Here is a 24,610-nt window from a genome sequence, read left to right as displayed (position 1 = left end):
AACCCACAAAGACTCCTTTTCCTTTAGTCTCGCCATGTCACCCTCAGCCCCGTCACCCTCTTCACGTTCTTCGAAGTGGAGACTCGAATTCCTCTGAAAAAAGTCCCGAAGTCACATCACTCTGGCGTCCGAGTGACCTTTAAAATGGAGCAGAAAGAAGCGCCAAACGAGGAGATAAGACCAGAGGAAGGAGAGATATATATCGTGGACGTGAAGGTAGAAAAGAGCGAAATAAGAGTGACGGGGAGTGCGTTTCCTGCCGCCGAGCTTCAGTGTCGTAGCGATGCCGTGAGTTTTTTTTTTCTTCTTTTCTTTTTTTTTCCTAATTTATTCTGCTTTACTGTGTTGTTCTTGTGTATTTGCTGATTGATGTAGGTTGCATGATAGTGTATGTGTCATCGTTGTTTTTATTTGTGTTTTATCATTCACTTCATATGAAAGATGTTGGTTGCTGTGCCTAGTGTTTTCATAATTTTTCTCTCATTTAATCCTTGTGTTCTATGGTTATCCCTCATTTTGATATAAATGGCTGTGAATGATAATACCATTGTATTATTTATATGAAACGTGTCCCATGGGTTTGCCAAAGAATTGAAATTCGTTAAAGTATGTATTGGCGAGTGCTAGGGTGAACGATCACTTCTCGGACGAATCTCTCCATTTTGCCATGTATAATGATATTAGGACAAGTAATTTAATAGAGTTTCTCTTTTAAACAGACTTAGGATACTAGGTAAACAGTACATGTAGGTAAAACAAGAAATATTGTAAGACATTGCAATGTTTTCTCTTTTGGTAAATTTTCTGAATAGTGTTGCATTACTAAATACCAAAAAAAGTGGTATTGATGGATTCCTCTCACTCGGTACTATCTGTTCAAAGTCTACTTTACCTCTGATCCTGCTCATATGCCCCAGTCTTGGTCCCAATAGTAGGGGAGGGTATGAAGTAGATCAGGGGAATTGTGGGGTTAAATATGAATTTGTTGTATATTTCCTATGCAAAATCTTAACCTTATTACCTACCTAATTTTAACTAATTTTGAAGTAGTCCTGGACACACACCCTCTCCCTATTCAGGGCACTTCATACTACTTTTGATACAAAAATAGTTCTGTAGATGTAGATTCAAAGCCCCCCCTTTGGTTAGGGCTGACTTCAAAACTAGACAAAGGTAGGTAATTGGGTGAAGATTTTGCATACAAAATAGGCCACAAATTCATATTTTATCCCACAAAGTCCCTGATGTACTTAGTGGCCTCCCTTACCATTGGGGCCAGATTGTGGGCATAGGGGTGAAATCGCAGGTAAAGTCAACTATATATGAAGAGTATAGAGTGAGACAAGTCCATTGATACCACTGTTGTTTATTTGGTAATGTGGTGGTGGTCGGAAAATACACCCACATAAATATATATGTATTCATCTTCATTATATCCATTTCAATTTTTGGTCATCATAATGGATCAACTCTACGACAATTTACCTAGTTCTGCCAGGTTTACGTTAACCCATTGGTTGTGGGTTTTGAGATTAGTGTATAGAACTTTGTGCTGGTAATATCATATATGACTTGGAGGTCTTTATCATACGTATTTATCTTGCGTTTTCTTTTTAAGCGTCTCAGTGGAAGAAACCTTTCCACCAGATAATTTCTGGAAATATTTCATGTGGTCAGACTTTGCACCAAGATCAAATTCGTGGTACTTCTGCTATGCAATAATGGCAGACCTTTTGTCACTTTCTTCATCTTTTGGTTCATTTTTTTCTTCAACCTCCCTATTTGTCCATTCTTCTCCTAGGTTATTGATGCAATTATTTTCCATTTCCTTTCAATTTTTTTTTTTTTATTTCTTTGATACTATTTTCTTGTTTTTTTGTGAGACCCTTTATTGTATTCTCCCATATGTCTTCCCTTCTTTCTTTGAAATCTTTTTGTAGATGAGCATAACCATATAGAACTGTTTGGTGTCTTTGTCAATCCCATCTAGCCATGTTTCAAAAAGAATGGTGCTTTCAATGTTCAATGTTGAAGCATTTGTTTTTTCTTGAAGGAGTCGATCATATGATGAAGTAACCCACTCTAAAATCTTGTTTGTTGCTGGTGAACTGCTGGTTTCTTCAAGTATCTTTTTGAGATAGGTCAGACAAGGCTCCTCCCTCTAAATAATCTTTCGGTTGTCCTGAAATTATGAGCCAGCAGTGACCAAGCATAACTTCAAGGGCAGCAATTATTAGCTAATCAAAATTTGACACAAAAGACTAATAAATTCCATCTTTATTAACCCAATCATTGGATTAAGATCTGCAATAATGAAACTAGGCTCCTTGTTCAAAAGTTCTGTATTCTTGCAAAGCCTCCAAAGAAGACTAGTGAACAGTTTGACAAAAATGTCTAGGGCTCTGCAGCTAGTCATATTCACTTCATCTTTACCCCATTGGTCGTGGTTTTCGAAATTAGTGTATACAGCTTTGTGGTGGTATTATCATATATGGCCCTGAAGTCCGCAGCGGTATTTATCTTGCGTTCGGGCGGTGTGGGAGACTGCGCTCAAGGCAGTTTGTCATCGGTTTCCCCTTTTGCTGGAAAACTGGTGAGGCTTGAAAATATATATATATTTTTTTCCCCCCCAAATAATTTAGACTTGTATAGGAAGTCTCTTGAGGACATAAGCAATATGATTATGTATTAACCCAATGCCGCCGGGCCGAAAAATTCCTGCGCGACGCTCCCGCCGGGCCATAGAAAACGGTGTTGTATCGCTATGCCGGGGGGTGTAACTCGCTTAGCTGAGTTCGCCTATCGACCCGGAGGAACTTTCAAGCTTTCTAGTGTTGCTTTCTGTGAATAATCTTATGATCTTTACGTACTATAAAAAAAAATTTAATTTATTTTAGAGGTCTGTCTTTCAGGCTATGCTAACTGGGAATGATTTTTTTCGTGTTTATCATGTACAATAGTCTTTATTCTTACTCATAGGGGTATAGGAGTGTCAAACACCTTATCTCTTTATTGATTTTTTGGTCCCCAAAAATGGGGAAAACTCCATCTTCCAAGATGTTTGGAAGCAGCTCAGGAACTCTGCATGGCTTACATGTTGTGGTACTGGTTGAAGCAGTCGCCTGGGCAGAGTCCTACATCGCACTGGGAACACATAAACTTGACCTCCTTCCTCTTCGATCTCGCGATCCTGCACTGCTTACATCGACGATATGTGGGGGCTGCCACGAGCGTGTGACCATCGTGGCGGGGATGAAGTTCACGACGAATGGGAGGTCGTCTACCAGGTGGTGGTTGGTTGTCTACAGCACTAATCAGACTCTCAATGAGTTGTAGTCGGAACTCCAGGTGCGTAAGCTTTCCGCCGAGGTAGCGGTGAACAAGATAGCTGTTCACCAGCGCAGTGTCGATCAGATGGTAAAAAAGAACCTGATACCATTTATGGCACTTTCTCGGGATCTCATACGAACGTGCCAACTGGTCCGAGAGGTCCACTCCTTTCATGCCTACGTTGTAGTCAACGACGACCTTCGGCTTGGACCGAACTTCTCCTCGTCGATTTGGCGGCAGGTCGACCGACTCTCTGCGGTGGATAGTTGATAACATGTTGACATCTTTACGGTCCTTCCAAGACAACGCCAACATCCCCGTCGCCGTTGACCTGGAGTCTATTTGCCCCTTCTTTGTAACTTTCAGGTCCTTGGGCATAAACTTTCTGTTTAGACGGACCGTCCCAACCGCGTTTGTCTTACGCGCCTGCAGGTGATGGAATAGCGTGGGGGAACTGTACCAATTGTCTGTGTACAGTTCGTATCCCTTGTCAAAAAGCGAGGCGGCGCTCATGAGGTCGGTCACGGCCTTCATTGACGCCGGCAAGCTCCCGCGGTCTTGGCCCATATATACTTTGAAGGCGGAGGTGTATCCCGCAGCAGGGCCATCGCTGGCGCACAACTTGTACGCCTTCAGTCCAAAGCGTGCCCTTTTCGACGCGATGAACTGAACAGCTCCGTGACGTCCTCTGTAAGCGAAGAGCGACTCGTCAACAGTAATCTTCTGCTCCGGCGTGAAGACTGTCTTGAATTGTTTCCCGAAGATGTCAATGACGGGGCGGATCTTCCACAGTCTGTCGTCGGCAGCGCACGGGTCCTCATTATCGGAGAAGTGAAGATTGGCCGTGATCGCATCAAAGCGATCGCGGGTCATCTTCTCTGGAAAGACGGGACATCGCAGGAGCGGGTTGGTTGCCCAGTAGTCCCGGAAGGAAGGGCGGGGCTGAACACCCATCAGCATACGAAGTCCCAGGTATCTTTGAAGCTCTGCGACCTCGGTGGAACTCCAATTTTTCATATGTGGTGAAGAGACGGGCGGGTTCTGATGTGCGTACCGGTTTGTCTCCTCCACCATCTTCTCCCACAGCTGTTGGGTAAAGAAAGAGTCGAAGACGTCCTTCGCCGATGACTCCGCGCTCAGGTAGTCAACCTTGACTCCCGGGCGGCCAGCAAAGGCGAAGCGGCGAGGTACGTTCTCCTTCTTCTTCCATTCAAAGCGTGATGTTCCAGGGGCGTTCACCTTGGCGAGACGTTCCAGAGTGACGGAGAGCGGCTGGTCTGAGTCTACGGAGCTGTCGAGAGCGGAGACGTATTCTAGTTCGTCCCAGTCGTCGTCGTCATCCGATTCAAGGTCTTCAGGGTTGAAGTCCGAGTCCAAGTCGGAGTCGTCCTCCAACTCGTAGTCCGACATCACTGGATCATCATCATCTGGTTGGGTCATCTCCACCTCCTCGCTTCGACCTGGCGTGGTCTCGAAGAGGTAGTGGTGAGGAGAAGGGGCACTCCTCATGGTCGGTCTTCCCGACGTGGAAGGCTGGGGATCATCGGGGTCCTCGTCAAACCGTAAAACTCTTACGGCTGGCGAGTACCTCGAAGAGCGAGAACGATTGATGCGGAGAGGGCGTGACATGTCTGTGTAGTAGCAGTCCAAGTCAAGCAATGATGTACTGAGCAAAAAATTCCGCCCTTTTATAGGCTCGGTCAGGTCAACCCTTTGTTCCCTAATTATCAAACTAGCACTCTAATCATCATTATCACCTTATAACAAGCAATTTACATCATAGTCACGCCCACATACCCCCCTCATTTACATAAGAAACTCCGCCTTCCTTTCCCTGTTCCTTACCCCCTCTACTCCCCCCCCCTTTACCCCCTACCCCCCATAACCCCCCAAGACCACCCCCACAGCCTCCTCTACCCTCCTTTTGCAATTTAGAGTGACCAGAAAGAATAACTCCTTATTTTCTCTTTGAAAAAAACTCTGCCGATTTTCTTTCGTTTTTTTCTTCGTTTTCCTCTTCTTTACCCCCCCCCCCTACCCCCCCTACCACCCGGACTTTGCCATTTACGGTGGGACCGAAATAATCAGCAAATTTTCTTATTGGGAACAAGAGTTAAAATCGCCGCGCAGGGCCGGCGACACCGGCGGGACGCCAATGTCCACATCGCCGGCCCAGGCCGGCGCCCGGCAATACGCATATTTCACGATCGACGGCGGTGGCCGGCACCCGGCGGTAATGGGTTAAAATAATTCATAAATCTTTATATTAGCTTTTTATGGTATACATGTACCTATGAATCTATATATCATTATTAGATAGCAAACGAAAAGGAGGACTTGGATCTTTTTTTTTTTTTTTTTTTTTTTTCAGAAATGATAAAAATGGCTGGAGAATCGGTAATGGTTTCAATTTACCAATCTCATTGAGTATTCTATAAACTTTTGTGATGGATGTGGGCAATAAAAAAGAGTGAAACAAATATATGTATTTGCATGTAAACAAAACATATATACAATATATACAATTACCTCAATAATTTACCTTATTGTGGTAATTTTCAAACCAACCAAAAACACACAATGGCACTTTACAGACGTGGCAATCAGCCTTCGTCATTTTACGTTGTAGATAGCACACATGGCACCTTTTGTACTACTTGCTCTTGATCCCACAAATTACGTGTGGATTTTTGCCTTGGAGTTGGAAGGCTGAGTTTGTCATAGTGGGCCGTCCTCTGCCACTATATTTTGGTGCCTGTGGTAAAAATTCTGACATGAGGCCTCTTACCACCTACTACCTGAATGTAAGATGCTGCCCAGTGCTTCCTCTGACCTGCTTGTAAATGAGGAAAGAGTTTATCAATGCCATCTCAAAAAGATACATGAATACATATAACAAAACACTGCCACAAAATGAAAGTAAACACTTTCGACGTTTCAAACTTTTAAAAGAAAGTTCCTCATCAGGGGTAAGCAATCCAAAAATGAATAGTAGAAGTAAATTTTGACAAGAAAATATACAGAAAGGATAACAGCAAGAACGAGGGCTGAATCAGGTCACTGAAGGATGTTTAGGGTCAAATAACCAAAGAGGAGGCAAGATCATCTAACCCCCTTTGACCAGCACTCGAGTTAAAATTGGGAATCTTTTTGATTAAGAGAGATTCAAGCATCTTTCTTTCGTAAGCATTTGACGATTTGAATTACTTTTATGTTGTTCCAATTTAGTTGACCGGCATCACGCATATGAATAAAACAAGCATTCTATTCCCTAGCATACCTAACATCGCGTTTGTGTTCATTTATTCTTTTTTTCAGCTCTACCCGTTTCACCCATGTAGAATTTCGGACATTCATTGCAAGGAATAGCATAAATGCCTTTAGAAGCACCAAGAGTAGTGCTGGATGCATCATATTTAACCAAAGATTTACGCAATGTGTTAGGATAAGTGAACACTAGATCAATGCCCACTTTTTTAAATAACTGCTGCTTGTAATCGAGTGACTGATTAACCCAAATCCTCCGGGTCAGTGATCCCTGGCGTGCTATGCATTTCCGGGAGACTACCGCGTAGGCCTAAACTCGCATGCCGGGATCTTATCGGGCGCGATGGGGTACGCGCCACGAGCACACAGTGCGGGATTACTCCAATGCTTCTTGTTTTTACTAAGATTGATGAAAGTTTAATGTATGAAATTGAGAATAAATCGCTTTTTGCGACCTTATATTGGAAAATGTATTCGATTTCTCATCCTTTTTACTTTTTTTTTTTTATATTGTCCTTTCTCCATACTCTCCATATGAGGTATTATAGGGGAATAACCAGCTTTGGAATTGTTTTTTTTATCATATTCAATGATAATAATTTTTTTTTTTTTCTTTGATGAGTATGCGAGGTAAGGTTTACAGAAACAAAGTTTTACATCAAATGTTTATTTTTGATAAAGAGAATATGTAAAGCAATACATACAAATGATATAGATTGGATATGTACAATTTTTATATATGATTTATTCAGTTACTTATCATGATACTGGCTGAAGCACGTAGCACATAGTGCTACGTCACAAAGCCGACATACATAGCGTGACATAGATTGTTTTCCTTTTGCTTCATGCCAGTGTCTGCAAAGTCGGTGCTTTCCCTCGTCTTTCATTTTAAGGGTGTGATTTGTCGGATTTGCGTGGGGCTGGGAAGCTGATGGAGGTCTCGCAGGTGTTTCACGGTGAGCCGTGATGCTCCTTCGCCTTCTCATCCCCGTTGGCCTTTCCAATAACTTGGCTATGAGCTGCAGACGGAACTCCAGCTGAGTCGGGCTTAAGATCTCAGCAGCCAAATCGAAGGCAATGGCGCTGAAACATGATGTCTGTGATCAAAGACTGCGAGTCCATGGTCTAGAGCTTGAGTGGGTACACGTCTACCAATATTTGGGGGTATGGATCGATAAGAGTTTTCCCTTTCGTTGGGAAACTGGAGAGGCTTGAAAATAACATTTTTTTTCCAATAATATAGACTCGTATACAAAGTCTTTAGAAGACGTAAGAAGTTTGATAATGTAATAGAAAACGCTCGGGTGGTGTTGGAGGCCGCGCTCGAGGGAGTGACATCGGTTTTCCCTTTCGTTGGAAAACTGGAGAAGCTTGAAAATTACTTTTTTTTTTCCAATATTATAGACTCGTATACGAAGTCTTTAGAAGACGTAAGAAGTTTGAGAGTCTATTTTTCTTGGAATTGCATGTGGGGAATAAAAAAGAGGAGTGAAACATATACATGTATTATCATGTACACTATATACAACAATAACTATATACAACAATGTACAAACAGACCTTCAGTATTCTACTTTATTGTGGTAATTTTCAAAACAATTGAAAACACACAAGGGCACCTTGCATATAAAGCATTCAGCTTTTGTCATCTTCCTTGTACCATGTGTATAGCACACATGGCACCGTTTATACTTTTTTCCTTCAATTTCCCGAATTACATGGGGATTCTTCCCTTGAAGGCGGAGGCTTCCATTTGTAATGGACGGTCGTCCTCTGCCACTGTAGCGTGGGGCATCTGGGAGGAATTCCTGAAGGAGGTCTCTCACTACCACCTGCCGGAAAATCAGCTGGTGATCGATTTCTCCCCCTACTTGTTTATACATCAGGAAACTATTGACCATAGCCATCTCAAACAGGTACATAAAAACCTTTTTATACCACTTTAGACTGCGGTGTACAGCAGGATATGATGTGGCTAATTGATCCCTCACATCTACGCCTTTCATCCCCTGATTGTATTCAATTATTGCCACTGGTTTTATCACCTTATCCCCTTTTTTATTGACTCTTTCTGTCTCTACCATATCTGATTTGTGCATGGTGGAGAGGATATGGACGGATTTTTTGTCCATCCATTTGAGCGCCATCATGCCAGTGGCTGTGCTCCTGCATTCCATTTCATTAGGCTTCAGTTTGTTTTTGAAGTCTCGGGGCATAAACTTCCGATTAGCACGAACAGTGCCACATACATTAGTTTTCCTACCTTGAAGCCAGTGGAATAAGGTAGGGGATGTATACCAATTATCAACGTATAGTGTATAGCCTTTGTCCAAGACTTTGGCTCCCTCCATCAAATCTGCTATGGCCTTGTGGGATGCTGGTAGCTCACCTTTGTCTTGGCCCGTGTAAAACTTGAAGTTACACGTGTACCCGCATGCTGGGCCAGATGACACACTCAGCTTATAGATTTTTAGGCCAAACCGAGCTCTTTTACTGGGGTTATATGTTACAAACCTCAGACGGCCTCTAAACTTCCAGAGACTCGTCTACAGTAATGGTTTGGGGAGGAATGAAAACGGTTTTACACGGAGGTGGAGTATTCCTGGTCGCCTTGGCCTTCCTTTTGGGTGGCCGTGGCTTCCTCACCCTTTGGGGTTTGGGCGCAGGCTCTGCCAGTGTGGTTTTGGCTGCAGGTTTGTCGGGGAGACAGGACTCGCCCTGAGTTGGGGTGGGATAAGGAGTCTCGCCCTGAGTTGGAGTGGGAGTTGTGGCCTTGGGCCTGTCCTTTTCCTTCAGGGCATTGACGGTCTGAGTCATTGCCGTCATGGCTATCTCGACTGCCTTCTCCGTCTCCTCGCTGGTCCTTCCCAATGCCGTCGCAACTGCTGTGACAACTGTCTTCAGCAGGAGCGTTAAGTCCTCTGTGAACAGAGTCGGTCTCTCCACTCTTGGGGTAGCCTTAGAGGTGTTCCCAGACCCCTTCCGGGTCTGTATCCGACTTGGAACATCCACCAGCACCAGAAACTCTTTTGTGTTGGAGGCGTCTGGTGCTGGTTTCGCTTTGGGTGGTGCTTCCTTCCTTTTAGGAGGGGAGGGGAGCCCTTACCCCTTTGTTCTGCCCCTAGACATAAGTGCCTAGAGGGGCGGGAACAAAGTCTGGTCGTTTTGCAACGATCTCTTGCCGCCGAAGAGCCTCTTCCTTTCTGACAGAACATCCGAGGCTCCAGGCGTGGTGTTTTTTATGGCAGTTTGGGCACTTGGCAGTGATGTCTCGCTTGCCATCTTTGTGTGCTTTGAGACACACCTCTGTTCTGTGTGCCTGACTACAGACACCACATTTCGGCTTTGCAGAGCAAGTGGCCTTGTGTCCGTACTTCTGGCACGTGAAGCATCGGAGCGGGTCTGGGACGTATGTCCTGAGTCTGTAAGAGCCCCAATTGCCAAGATCCAAGGACGCAACTGGAGCTCCCTCCAAAGTGACCAGGACTTGCCTGGTTGGGTGCTTCCCTTTCAAAAGTCGAGAAGCTCCCACCACCTTGGAATGTGCAGTGATGACCTCGAGGTCATACATCAGAGGAAAGCCAAGAAGCACCATCTTGGACTTCCTCTCTTCGGAATCAACTCAACAGCTTCATCTAGCTTCTCCCAAAACTACTCTTTCTCTTCTCTGTTACTTACCATCTGTGGGGCATAGGCACTCACCACGTTTAGCAGAACACCATCTATCTCCAGCTTCAGACTCATCATTCTGTCTGTTATCCTTCTCACCTCCAACACACCATTTGTGTGCATTCCTCTCACCACCACACCGACACCATTCCTCGCTCCATTTTCCCCATGGTAGTATAGCTTGTAACCAGCACCCAGATCCCTTGCCTGACTCCCTTTCCACTTTGTCTCCTGTAAGCACAAAACATCCAGTTTTCTCCTCTCCATCATGTCCACAATCTCTTTGCTCTTTCCTGTCATTGTTCCCACATTCATTTCATCATTGGCATAAATCACAATGTGTAAACATTTATTGCACTTCATGATTTTTCAGTACTGTGTTTTAATTATTGCCTTGCCTTTTCTTTTCTATGGCATGACACACTCTAGTTTTTGCTGCAAAAAGCTCTATCACTTGCAATGTAAAGTCCATTTTCACCTCATTATAATCACTGAAAACTTCATGGCAGCCATCATAGACTCAGTAACCATGTCATGGCGTGTATCTTTCGTGGGTGGACTGCTGTGCCAAAGCTTCCTGCAAATTATCAATGATCTTTGACTTTTTTTCATCCAGTGCATCACTTTTGTCCATTTTCCTCTTTTGCTTTTCATACCACTTGTGAGTTTTTTACATAACTGGTATTCGGCTGATCAGGTATTTCTCTGATGACCTCTTCATTAACCCGTTAACGACAGGGCAGTTTTCACTGCGCTTAGTCCACTCGCCGGGAGTTATATATCTAGCGCGGGCCGTCTTGCCGGGGGAATCTGTACGCACAGGCAGCGGTGTGCTGCTGCCACGCGCTGCACCAGAGGTTAAAACTTTCTCCTTGTACTGTTAGCAGAGTGTTTTTTATACGCAATTTTTACTGTTTCGTCATATTTAGGTGAATATTATACACAAGTTATGAGGTGTGTGAGAGTTGTAATAGACTGAATATGTTTACTGTAGTCCAATTTAGCTCTTTATGTGGTATAACACTTTGTGAAGAATAAAAACGATCATATGATGGGATGAAAAAGATGGTGTTTGTTGCAATTTTTACTTTTTATTTTTTATCTATATATACAATATATACATTGTGCTACATCAATGGTAAGATGAGAGAGACCCAGGCTGCCTGTTGTAATGCTTCGGGAAGCAATCACTGGCAGATGGGAATACTACAGGCGCTGCACAAAACCAGATGAATATTGTACACAATTTATGAGGTGTGTGAGAGTTGTAATAGACTGAATATGTTTACTGGAGTCCAGTTTAGCTCTTTATGTGGTATAACACTCCATGAAGAATATAACCAATCATATGTTGGGAAGATAAAAATGGTGTTTGTTGCAATTATTACTTTTTATTTTTATTATACATATATACAATATGTACATTGTTTTATATTACACTACGTACATGGTGCTACCCCAATGGTAAGAGGAGAGACCCAGGCTAGCCGCTCTGCCAGTTATGATACTTGGGGAAGCAATCAAACTGGCAGAGGGGAACGCCACAGGCGCTGCACAAAACCCGGGTCTCTTTCCTCTTACCATTGGCGTAGCAAACCAGGCAACGTCGGTACTTATTGCCGGGTATCCTGATCTGGAAGTGCTCTTTAGCACCCTGGAACCTGCCAACGCTGCAGATGCTGTAACGGTTACGGCTTGGCCCAGATGTGCAGCAATGCTCCTGTCTAAGCTCGCGTGCGAGCTGCTCTCGGAAGCCCAGCTGAGTCAAACGCCCTCCAAGCGCCTTGTGCACCAGGAAAGCGTTGACGACTGGCATGTCAAAAAGGTAAAACAATACCTTCTTGTACCACTTCATGGATTTGCGAGTGGTCGAGTAAAACTGAGCCAGCTGATCGCTCAAGTCTACCCCCTTCATGGCGGAGTTGTAGTCCACTACTACCTTGGGCTTGGTGAGCTGCTGCCCACTCCGGCTGGTGACTGAGACCATCTCGCTACCGTGGACTTTCGACAGCACATTGACAGAGTGTTTGTCGTACCAACGAAGGGCCAACATGCCCGTTGCTGTGCTGCGGAAGTCCACGTCTCCGGGGACCTTCACCTGCAGGTCAGTGGGCATACACCTGCGGTTAGCCCGCACTGTGCCAACTGCATTAGTATGCCTACCCTGCAGGTAATGGAAAAGGGTCAGGGAGGTATACCAGTTGTCGGTATGTACCTTACACCCCTTCCCAAACAGGTCCATCAAGTCGACGACGGCCTTTGTCGGGGCTGGAAGAGTGCCTGTGTCCCTACCCACTTCCACAGACTCTCGTCGGCGGATATCCTCATAGGGGTGTAGACGTCGACGAACTGACGAGAGAGTAAGTCGAGGACAGGGCGCAACTTCCACAGGCGGTCGTCCGCAGAGGGAGCTCTGCGGTTGTTGACAGCATGCAAGTTCCTTGTAATGTTCTCAAACCTATCTCTCGTCATTGTCTGCGGAATTGCGGGCAGGGCATACTGGGGGACAGTCGACCAGTAGCGCCTTAAGGAGGGCTTGGGGTTCAAGTCCATGATGAACTGAATCCCAAGATAAGCCTTCAACTCGGAAGCACTAGCATCCTCCCACGCTTTCATATGGGAAGGCGTGGAAGGCGGTCACTGATGGAAGTACCTGGAAAAAACAAATATGTAGAATCTGATGCAGGAAAGGCGGCATAATATTATGTCAGCGTCATATAATACATCATTCAGCACAGGTGACTTACTGGTTAGTCTCCTGGACAAGCAGATCCAGGAGTTCGTCCGTGACGAATCGGGAGAACACGACCGAAGGTTCCGAGTTTTCGTCCAGGCCAGAATCATTGACCCCAGGACGGCCGGCAAACCCGAAACGCTTCGGTACGTTCTCCCTTTTCCGCCACTTGAACCCTGGGGTTCCAGGAGCGTTCCGTTCCAACGCCCTTGCCTGAAACGTAGACAGCGGTTCATCGGAGTCAAACGATGTGGACATAAAGTCCACAACGGATTCCTCGCTGTCGTAGCCGTCGAAGTCTGTGTCGCTGTCACTGTCAGGACCCCCCGGCACATACTCTTCATCGTTGTCAGACGAAAAGTCAAAGTATGCCGGGGTCGCGGCCGTGGCAGGAGCAGAGTCACCAGACTCCTCGCGAGAGGAGGAACTAAAGATAAAAAAGCACTTGTAAAACTATGGCCACACCTGCTATAACTGTATAGACATACGTAAAAAAAAAACACTAACACAAAAGGAGTAGAAAGGAAAGACAATGAGTTGGTAACTTACCAATGAGCACCGACTCCTGAGGTAGATGGCCGCGGGTCCCGTTCGTCATCACTTGATGATAACCTAACGAAAAAACAATCAATGAAAAGCTTGCTATAATTACAAAACCATGTGGATACTTTACATTTGGACACAGAATTGTAAATAACAGAAAAGGTATAGTGGATTTACCTGAGGACAGGGGCACGACTATCGGGACGGTGTCGTTTCAGGTGCCCGGCCGATGTCGTTGGCCGGGGGTCATCTGGATCCTCGCTTGAGGACCTAGAATTCACACTTAACAATGAAGTTTACGAAAACAAAAACTATGTAAATCACGTATATCAATTTACAGATCTGCGTGCACAAATGAGAAATTGAAATGAAAGGTAGGTGTACTTACCGGATGAAAGGGGCAGCAGCTGCGGCAGCAGAGCGAGTCTTGGTGAAACGTGGCATTCCATGGGCACAGAGCGAATGATATATGGTTCTCTCTTTGCTACCTTTTATACAAATCATCAGCCAATCAAGTCACGCTAATTTTCCAGCGTTCCTCGGACAATGCTGGAGGGCATGTGTCATTTCCCTCCTTCCCCCATCTCCCCTTTACCTCACTCCCCCTCCACTATTCCCCTCTCTCTCTCTCGAAGCATATTACGTATCCATGACGTGAAAACGCTAACACACATACGCATACACATTCTCTCATACCCTCAAGCAATGCTAGAGGGCATGTGATGTCATATGGTTTCTCTCTCCCTCTCTTTTCATCTTTTTTTTTTTTTTTTCTTTCTGTCTTTCTCTCACGCTCTATAGCTCTCGTTCTCTTTCTCCCCTCCTTTCACCCTCTCTGCAAAAATACGAGCATACATCGCGTGACATGGTGAGCACGTCCCCGTCGTAATGCCTCAGAAAAATTAGGACGAAAAAACCCGTCCCTGTCGTGAAGACTCGAAAAGTGATGACTAAAAATCACGTCACCCGTCGTTAACGGGTTAATATCAGGCAGAGGGGAAGGCGTTGAACTTGACAGTATTGAAGTTGGTGATACTGATATTTCAGTATCTTCAAGGTCCTCAGTAGGTCCCTCATACAATACCACTGAAAGTTAAGCAAATCACCTTTAATGTTTATATTTGATACTGTTAGAATGATTTCACTTGATGAACCTTGAATAGAATTTTGCAATATTTAAATATAATTTTTTAGCCATACTGTTATGTTACAATTAGTGCTGTATTCATTAGAATATATATGTAGTTATAAACACATCCAGCCAAGCTTACCAAGTCATTACGGTGTATGAAACTGGATTCTGTAGGGCCTGTATCATACACAGATTGCATGAATGAGCATGTATTATAATGCTCCCACTTAATACGGTATTACCCTATATGGCCCGGATGTCCGCACGGTATTTTTATTATGCTCGGGCGGTGTGGGAGGCCGCGCTCGAAGCAGTTTGACATCGGTTTTCCCTTTCGTTGGAAAACTGGAGAGGCTTGAATATAACTTTTTTTTTTTTCCATTATTATAGACTCGTGTACGAAGTCTTAAGAAGAAACTTGACATTATTAGTTAGGTAATGTAATAAAAAAATCATAACTTTATATTAGCTCTTTATGGTATTCTTTTTCCTTTGAATCTACGTAACATTGTTCGATAGCAAGTGAATATTGGATTTGGATCTTTTTTCTTTTTTTTTCAGAAACGAAAAAAATGGCTGGACAATCGGTAATTGTTTCATTTTACCAATGTCATAGCATGCTTTTGCGAGTTTATTTTTCTTGGAATTACACGTGGGGAATAAAAAAAGTGAGTAAATTATATACATGTAATTGCATGTAAAAAAACAACTATATACATATGTACAATCAACAAGTCTAGTAGTTTGCCTTGTGATAGTTTTCAAAGCAATTGAAAACACACAGAGGAACTTTGCAGACAAAGCACTCGGCCTTTGTCATTTTTCTTATTACGTGTGTGTAACACACGTGGCACCTTTTGTACTTTTTACCCTCGATTTCCCTGATTACGTGAGGGTTACTGCCTTGTAATCTGAAGGTTGAATTCGTTACTGCAGGTCTTCCTCTGCCACTGTACTTCGGTGCGTTGGGCAGGTATTCCCGAAGCAGGCCTCTTACAACTTCCTCTCGGAAAGACAGCTGGTGTAAAGCTTTGCCACCTACTTCTTTGTACAGGGCAAATGCATTGATCATCGCTAAATCAAAAAGGTACATGAATACCTTTTTGTATCACTTCAGACTCCTTCTTGCTGCTGGATAGGAAGCAGCAAGTTGGTCTCCTACATCCACTCCCTTCATGCCCTCATTATAATCAATGATGGCCTTTGGTTTGACGACTTTATTCCCATGCCGGTTGAGCCTCTCAGTCTCCACCATTTCTGATGTGTGCATCGTTGACAGCACGTGTATGGATTTCATATTGACCCATTTCAGGCACATCATGCCTGTTGGTGTACTGAGTACATCAACTTTATTGAGTTTTAGTTTTGGGAAGTCCTTAGGCATCCATTTTCTGTTTGCCCGCACTGTCCCACAGGCATTGCTCTTCCTACACTGGAGCCAATGAAAGAGCGTAGGCGAGGCAAACCATAAATCAACGCGTATAGCCTTAGCCTTTATCAGTGCAGTCTGCCTGCCGACTCCATAAGGTCGGCGACAGCCTTGTGAGAAGCCGGCAATTCCCCTCTGTCCTGGCCCGTGTAAAAATTGAAGGAACATGTGTATCCACATGTTGGGCCTGAGGACACACACAACTTATAAATCTTTAGGCCAAATCTAGCCCTTTTAGTAGGATTGTATGTAACGAATTTGAGACGCCCCCTGAACTTCCATAGACTTTCATCTACAGTTATCCACTGCGGTGGGGTATATACAGACAGGCAGTTTTTCTTTAGATGTTCTATAATGGGGCCAAGTTTCCACAACCTATTGCTTCCATCCTGTAATTCATTGGAAGAGAAGTGAAGGGCACTGGATATATGATCAAATCGATCTCGAGGCATGTGTTTTGGTAAAAAGGGGGCCTCGTGAAGGTCGTCTTTTGACCAATATTGCGTCTTGCGCGGCTTTGGTGATATGCCCATCATGATCTTCAGAGCAATCCAGACTTGAAATTCTGGAACACAGGGGCATCCATTTTTGCTCATGTCCCTTCACTAATCCTGGATGTGACTCGGCTTAGCTGTAATGGACGATAAAACATTCAATGGAGTTCTAGCACGATTTTTTGCATCTTTTTTTGCGAAATGAAGGGGATGGGAACTTACTCATTCGTTTCTTCCATGATGATGTTGAGCATCTCGTCTGTGAAAAAAACTTCAAGAACTCATGTGCAGACATGGAGGCATCGAGGTTTACCCTCAAGCCGGGTGTCGCCGTGAAGCCAAACTTCCTGGGCACATTTTCTTTCTTTCGCCAACGGAACCCTTTACTGCCTGGTGATTATCGAGAAAGAATGCAGTTAGTATAGCCCGATAATGGCTCATTGGACAATGTCACAATGCAGCTACACGTACTGGCGAATTACGTTCATGAACGCGGGCAGCATACCCGGATAATGGCTCATCCGAGTCTATGCTGCTGTTGTGAATTTGAACGTAATCAATTTCGTCATCGGATGAATCGGAGTCAGTCTCAGGGTCCTCCATTTGTGTTTGTCGTGAGAGAGGGATTTGTTTTCAGAATTCTTGTCAATGAGAACTCGGTACGATATATGGCGTGACAAAGAAAGATTGCGTTGACTTACCTGGAGTGGGTTCCATGTTTGTTGTGTGGCCTACCAACTTCAGACCGGGAATTTTATTCATAATTCTAGCCAATGAGCACTCACTACAATATGTGGCGTGACATTCCAACCAATCAGGTAATATGGAGTGACTTTGAAATAGGGAATGGGGTAAATGGATATGACATCAAAACAGCACGGTGAATTTGAAGAAAGAGGGAGGGGAGAGGGTGGGAGAGAAGGAGGGGAGAGGACAAGAGAGAGAGGATGTACAAACAGACACACACACGGACACTCACACGCCTACGTACATACACGGAGAGAGAGAGAGAGAGGATGTACACACAGACACACACGGACACTCACACGCCTACGTACATACACGGAGAGAGGGAGAGAGAGAGGATGTACAGAGGAGGGCGTTCTCTCGTCCCCTCGTTGTCTCTAACCATTGCAGGACATTGTGCCATCCGCGCTGGGGCCAGTGCGTATCTTGTTCTGATATCATGCCATCTGCGTTTACGCCGATGCCAGCCTTGACATCATATCATGCCATCTGCGACCAATGGGTTAACCCATTGCGGACGGGTCACATTTCCCGTGTCTGGCCGCTCAGACGGGGCGGAGTAAATGGCGTGCGGCTTGTATTATAGAGTCCATATAATCTCGTATGTTCAGTTTAGTATGAATAGTATAGTTTCATGGGAGGAGGACACATACCAAGTTTTTTTTTTTTTTTTTTTATTACCAAAAACCAATGAATTATGTACAATATATACAATGGAGAGGAAGGCCACCAGAACTTACAGCTGCGTGTGCCACAGCCTAAAGCACTCGTAGGGGCAGAGCGCGACACCACAGCCATGGCACATGTTCCTGGTGGCCTTCCTCTTCCCCCGCTTGCTGCACTGCCTGCAGCGCCTGTATCGCCTCCCTGGCGACTCGATCGCGTAATGGCTCGTTGCTCCTTGCAGTCGCTGCTCCGTCAGGGCGGGACGCCCATGACTCCGGACACTACCCCTCTTTGCGGTGAAATCCTTCATCATTTCACGGACGAGCTCCAACTTGAAGTCCAGCTGGGTCCTCCCCCCGAGTGCCTTGTGCACACAGAAGGCGTTGACCACAGCCATGTCAAGAAGGTTGAACAGCACCTTGTACCACCTGATGAACTTCTGGACGGTTGGGTAGGACTGAGCTAGCTGGTCACTCAGGTCTACCCCCTTCATCCCAACGTTGTAGTCGACCACTACCTGGGGTTTCGTACACACAACCCCACGCTGGGACGTACCGGTGACCGATCCGGAAGTGTGAACCGACGACCGCATCAAGACGGGCTTCTTGTCGCGCCACTGCAGGCACAACATACCCGTCGGCGAGCTGCGAAAGTCCACATCGCCGCGTTTCTTCGTCTGCAGATCCTTCGGCATTAACTTGCGACTGGCGCGTACGGTTCCAATCGCATTCGTATGCCGACTCTGCAGATGGTGGAAGAGGGTCGGAGAAGTATACCAGTTGTTGGTATACAACTCGTACCCCTTCCCGAAGAGGTCCGCGACATCCATCAAGCCGATAACGGCCTTAGTTGAAGCTGGGATTTCACCTTTGTCCGTGCCTGCGTAGATTCTGAAGGTGCTCGTGTAGCCCTCCGTGCAGCCATCGCTGACGCACAGCTTGTACACCTTCACTCCGAAGCGTGCTCGCTTCGTCCGGTTGAAGATGATGCTACAAAAACGCCCTCGGAACATCCAGAGGCTCTCGTCGATGGTGATCTTCTGCGAAGGGACGTAAACCGACGAGAACTGCCGAGAGAGCGCATCCGTAACTGGCCGCAACTTCCACAGGCGGTCTTCAGCAGGATGGTTCCCACTGTTGTCCGCTGCGTGGAGGTTGGCAGTCAGGTGGAAGAAACGATCTCGCGGCATAGAGTCTGAAAACACAGGCACGTTGCAGAGAGGGTCCTGGGACCAGTACATCTTCATGTCGGGCAGGTGAACCACGCTCATCAAGAACCGAAGTCCAAAATAAGCGTTCAGCTCTGCCCGCGAAGTGTCCTTCCACCTCCTCATGTGCGAGGAGGCGGTGGTTGCTGGTCGCTGGTGGTAGTACCTGAGGAGGAGAGAAAAAAACGAAGTTATAAACTTTGTTTTCATAAAAGGAATGGAAAGAATGTTTTCAGTGTACTTATAAAGTTTCACAAACTATGAAAAAGAAGGTAGCTTACCGGTTAGTCTCCTGGATGAGATGGTCGACGATTTCTGGTGTGACGAATTGGGAGTAGATCTCGAAGGGAGAGGATTCTCCGTCCAGGTCGGCCTTGATCCCAGGACTACCCGAGAATCCAAACCTCTTCGGAACGTTCTCCTTCCTTCGCCACACGAACCGAGGTTGTCCAGGGGCGTTCTGCGTCCAAGCTCGTTGTTCAACGTTGGACAGCGGCTCGGCGGAGTCAATGGACGTCTCGAGCTGCTAGACATAGTCCAACTCCGAGCCGCTGTCAGAGCTGGACTCGGAGCTGCTGCTGAAAAGACTCTGTCTCCCCTGCGGCAGGTACTCATTGAGATCACTGTCATCAGACGAGTGATCGAAGATGGTACCTGCATAATCCTGGGGAGGAGGAGCGGTCGAGGTGGACGCAACCGCGTCGTCAGCAGGAGTGAGCGTGAGAGCTGGAGCGTCGTGGAGCCATTGCAAGGGAGGCGATCAGGCAGAATGAATTAGCCGGTCAAATTCCGCCTTTTTATACAAATTTTTGACCAATCAGGTCATGCCGTTTGCCCTCAGATGCCCTCGACAAATCAGGTCATTACATCTACGACTGACCCTCAACGCCATCTTTGAAGAAAGCAAACAATAACGAAAAAAAGTCAGCTTTCTACGAAAGACGTTCGTGCCATCTTTGTTTGTCCTTTTATAATATAAGTCATTAGCGGCTGACAGCATCAGTTTTCTATGAAACACGTTAGTGCCATCTGTGTTTGTCATTTTATACTATAAGTCATTAGCAGCTAATAGCGTAATCATAGTAATGATATGTAATTGACCCAAGCCATATTGATGAACCGAAAACGAGGTAAAAGGAGGCACCATCATATTTTATAGGATAGCTTTTACTACTATCTTTGCTTCTGATTTAATATTTCATGTATTCCGTGAGAAGTAGGGTAATTATAGTAATAATTACAATCATCTGGCATAAATAAAAATAGGGCTGAAAGCAGGTGAACAAGCCATTGCGCGACTCTCCCAGAGCGTCCTGTACGAGATGACACCCGTATTCTGGCCAGAAACTCGCGCGTCATCGATGTCAAGTCGCCCGCCGTCAGGACCAAAACTTGTGCGACTTGTATGTCATGACACCCGTACTCAATGGGTTAAGCCTAATTACACTAACTTCGAAACTGCGACCAATGGGTTAAGGGACATAATAGACGTAAAGGGTCACTTGTGTGTTGAAGATAATCATAACATACCTTACCGTTTTTGCCAGTGGTGCTACCCTCAGAGCCAAGGAGAGGATGGCGAGCATTAAAATCTCCACATAATAACACAGTATCATTATGTATCATATTGTCAGGAGGATTAGGTACCTCTTCACTGTCATGCGGGATATATACATTAATAATGATAGTTTTGCCATCAAGAAATAATCTAACACCGATATCTTCAGCACATGTGTCACACTTGACATCGATCACTTTCGATGGTATGGAGTTCTTAATATATATGCCAAGCCCTCTTGTAGAGGGATTAGCCATATTAGGTTTGTCATAATAAGTGTATTCCGTAATTTTTGCATAGCGAGCACTAGTTCTGACTTCTGGAAGGCAACATATAACAACATCCTCAGTGTGGAGATATTGAGGGAGAGTTGCCTTGTGTTTCTGCAAACTGTTAATGTTCCAAGTAATACATTTCAAATAATTACTTGGAGCCATCGCCCGTTATTTGACAAACATCCATTATCGGATGCAATTCGACGAGCGGTGTGGGCTGTTGTCGCTCCAGGAGAGTGACCATCCTTTCCTGGAATTTAGATTGTTGGACCATTTGCTGTTGCATCATGAACATCATCTGGCCCTGCTGGGTCATCATCTTTTCCATCTGCTTAAGCAGCGTGTACAGCAGTTCTTTGATTTCGCTGTTGGACTCTTGTTTATCCTGTTGCATTGCGGGCGGTGCTGGGGTTGGAGTTGGAGCCGGAAGTAGAGTTGAGGTGGGCACTGGAGGTTGCACTAGAGTTGTGCTTGGTGTTGCAGGGGCTGGTGCTCCTGTTGGTGTTGGTGCTGTGGATGATGCCTGGGCTTTTTTTGAAGGGCTTACCACATTCTTCTTTGGAAGAGGTGGGAAGGCCTTCACATCAGTAAGGCAAGGAGCTGGGGTGGCGTTCTTGGCAGGAAGGACTTGCTGCTTCTGATGTTTCATTTTCCTATCCTTCGGAAAATATGTACATAATGCAGAATTCGCATTATGCTCTTGGCGGCAGTTCACGCATTTCCGTGGGATATCGTTTCTTTCAGAAATTTTATCTGCGCATTCTGCGCTTGCATGGGGGAGAGCGCAGTATCGGCACCGCGGTTCGTCGCGAGGGCAAGCACGCACTCCGTGTTCCCACTTGGAGCAGTTTGAGCAAAACGGGGTGAGGGATTTGAAGACAGCACACCTAAAGGGTGCCATACCTTCAACCAGTTTGATTGACTTGGGGATTACCTCCCCCTCGTATGTAATTACAACACGCTGGGTCAGCTTCCCATTTATTTTCAAACACCTTGCATTTAAAACATTCTCATTGTATCTCATATCATTGGTCTCTATTTCCTTTGGGACGTCAAACATGATGAGATTGGTGCATCGTCCTTTCCCGTGGACTTTTGCTTTTTCAAGGATTTCTCCCATTGCTCCGTTTGTTGTTATCTGTGCAAGAATTTTTTCATTCTTGCAGCGAACGTATATATTGTTTCGTCCAACTTTCAGTTCTAATGATTCCTTGATGTTTTTGTAGGGATCCATTTTAAGAGCCTGGCTTATCCAGCGATATTTATCTCTTTTAGTTCGGAGTTTACTGTCATTTTTGAAATGGGCACATAGGTGCCCGGGAGGAGTTATTTTTACAGAATCGTCAGCTACAGGTAACTGCCTCTTTGCATTTTTTCTCGCTCTTTCTTCATTCTTGTTGGCGCGAGCACCACTGCCTATGTCCACTTCACAGAGGGCGTCATATCTCCCCTCAGTTTCCATTCCTTGAACAGTGGTGGTCATTGTTCTAGAAGGGGGGCAGGTTCACCAGAGAGCCCGACCTGAGCGGCTTGTCTAAACTAACACGGTCACAAGAGAGCGAGAGAGAGATTGATATTGATATGTTTATTCATACTATATACATTGTATACACATGAATAGGCATAGGAACTATGCCTAAATGATTTGTACAGTTCATGTTAGATTCTGAGACATACATTGTTGGTAAAGCAGATATTACTGTGACCCTGTCAATCAATAAGCTAGGGCAAAGCTATCCACAAGACAGTAGTGCATGTAAATCACTTTAGAGAGACCTTGCAATTTTATCTATTACAGGCAAAGTCCTTGTGTTTACGTAATATATCTGATAAAATGCCATCCTCTATAAAGGATGTTGCAATACTGTACAATGTTTTGCGTTCAATCCTTTCACGAAATTCTTCAATTAGAGGACATATCATTACATAGTGGTCAAGGGTGTGTGAATAGGGCTGACTGCACAACTTGCATTCAGTTCCCCCAGCATTGTTTGAAACATCATACTCCCAGTAATATTTGTAGCCAAGCCTTAACCTTGCGGTCACTACATCAAGCTGTCTTGTAACTCTTTACTGACATAGATATTCTTTGTCTTGTACATAGCATTATGGTGAATGATTGATCTGCTTGTGTCTTGCTCAACATTTCTCTCGGTTTCAGCCTGAGTGGAGAGCTTTTTCTTTATGATCTTATGTACATGCTCAGTTGTTACACCAATGTCATACTCAATAGTATCCATATGACTGCATGATCTAGATAGAGCATCAGCCATATCGTATAACTCTAGATTTATGTGTGATGGTACCCACAGTATTTTAGTGGTTACATCCTTCAGAAACAATCTGTTCAACCTATGCCTCACTGTTGACATGAGTCCCATGTTATCATTTCTGTATGAGATTAGAGCAAGAAGTGAGGAGAGGAGTCAGTTATGATGAGAGTACTATCCCCCATGCAATTGGCTATCTTAAGAGCAACAAGTAAAGCAAACAGTTCTGCCTGCAGGGTGGACGCCGAGTTGTTTAGTCTGAAACCAACATCGCTAATCCTTCCAGTGGCATCACATACGATTGCAGCGCATGCAGCTGAACCTGTGGCTGGAATTACCGACCCATCAGTGAAAATAAGTTGTTTTATCTCATATTCTTGCCTATTTTCGTGAATTTGCTTCAGAATGTCCTTTCTTACTATAGCTTTCAGGTGGGTGTTGTTTTCAATGTTTTTTTTTTTTTTTTGAGGGACACTTGCTTTGATGATGTCGAAGTGCTTTATCTCCCATGGCGGAACAGAATGTTTTTGAGCGATGCCTTTGTAGAACTGCGTCATATTATGGTTTCGAAGCTCTGAGCATGTTTTTTTTAACCCAAGCAGATCTGTGGCGCCCCGTGGAAAGGCAATTTAACCCATTGGTCGCGGTTTTGAAATCAACATATACAGGATTGCGACGGTATTACCATATATGGGCTGGATGTCCGTACGGTATTTACATTACGCTCGGGCGGTGTGGGAGGCCGCGCTCGAGGCAGTTTGACATCGGTTTCGCCTTTTGTTGGAAAACTGGGGAATCTTGAAAATAACACATTTTTTCCATTATTTTAGACTCGTATAGGAAGTCTTTTGAAGACGTAAACAGTTTGATAATGTAATAGAAAACGCTCGGGCGGTGTGGGAGGCCGCGCTCGAGGCAGTTTGACATCGGTTTCGCCTTTTGTTGGAAAACTGGAGAGGGTTGAAAATAACACTTTTTCTATTATTTTAGACTCGTATAGGAAGTCTTTAGAAGACGTAAACAGTTCGATAATGTAATAGAAAACGCTCGGGCGGTGTGGGAGGCTGCGCTTGAGGTAGTTTGACATCGGTTTCGCCTTTTGTTTGAAAACTCGAGTGCCTTGAAAATAACTTTTTTTTTCCAATATTATAGACTCGTCTAGGAAGTCTCTTGAGGACATAAGCTGTTTGGTAATGTAATAGGATTATTCCTATGAATCTACGTAACATTGTTCGACATCAATGAAAAAGTGGATTCGGATTTTTTTTCCTTTTTTCCAGAAACGA

At 44.9% G+C, this 24,610-nt stretch overlaps 1 protein-coding gene across 1 annotated transcript in view; it reads left to right on the top strand.

Annotated features, from left to right (window-relative positions):
* Window positions 1–44: 44 nt before the first annotated feature.
* The window catches only part of LOC122266369 (uncharacterized), a 65,854-nt gene continuing 41,288 nt past the window's right edge, over window positions 45–24,610 (top strand). The window contains exon 1 of the mRNA XM_086544501.1: window positions 45–288. Coding sequence (XP_086400627.1) covers window positions 145–288 — 144 coding nt within the window. The 5' untranslated portion in view covers window positions 45–144. The remainder of the gene's footprint in view (window positions 289–24,610) is intronic.

This window comes from Penaeus japonicus, unplaced genomic scaffold, assembly GCF_977035675.1.
Source record: "Penaeus japonicus unplaced genomic scaffold, GWHDUDI00000001_assembly GWHDUDI00000002, whole genome shotgun sequence".
Classification (NCBI taxonomy): Eukaryota; Metazoa; Arthropoda; class Malacostraca; order Decapoda; family Penaeidae; genus Penaeus; species Penaeus japonicus.
This window is presented reverse-complemented; position numbering and strand designations above follow the sequence as displayed.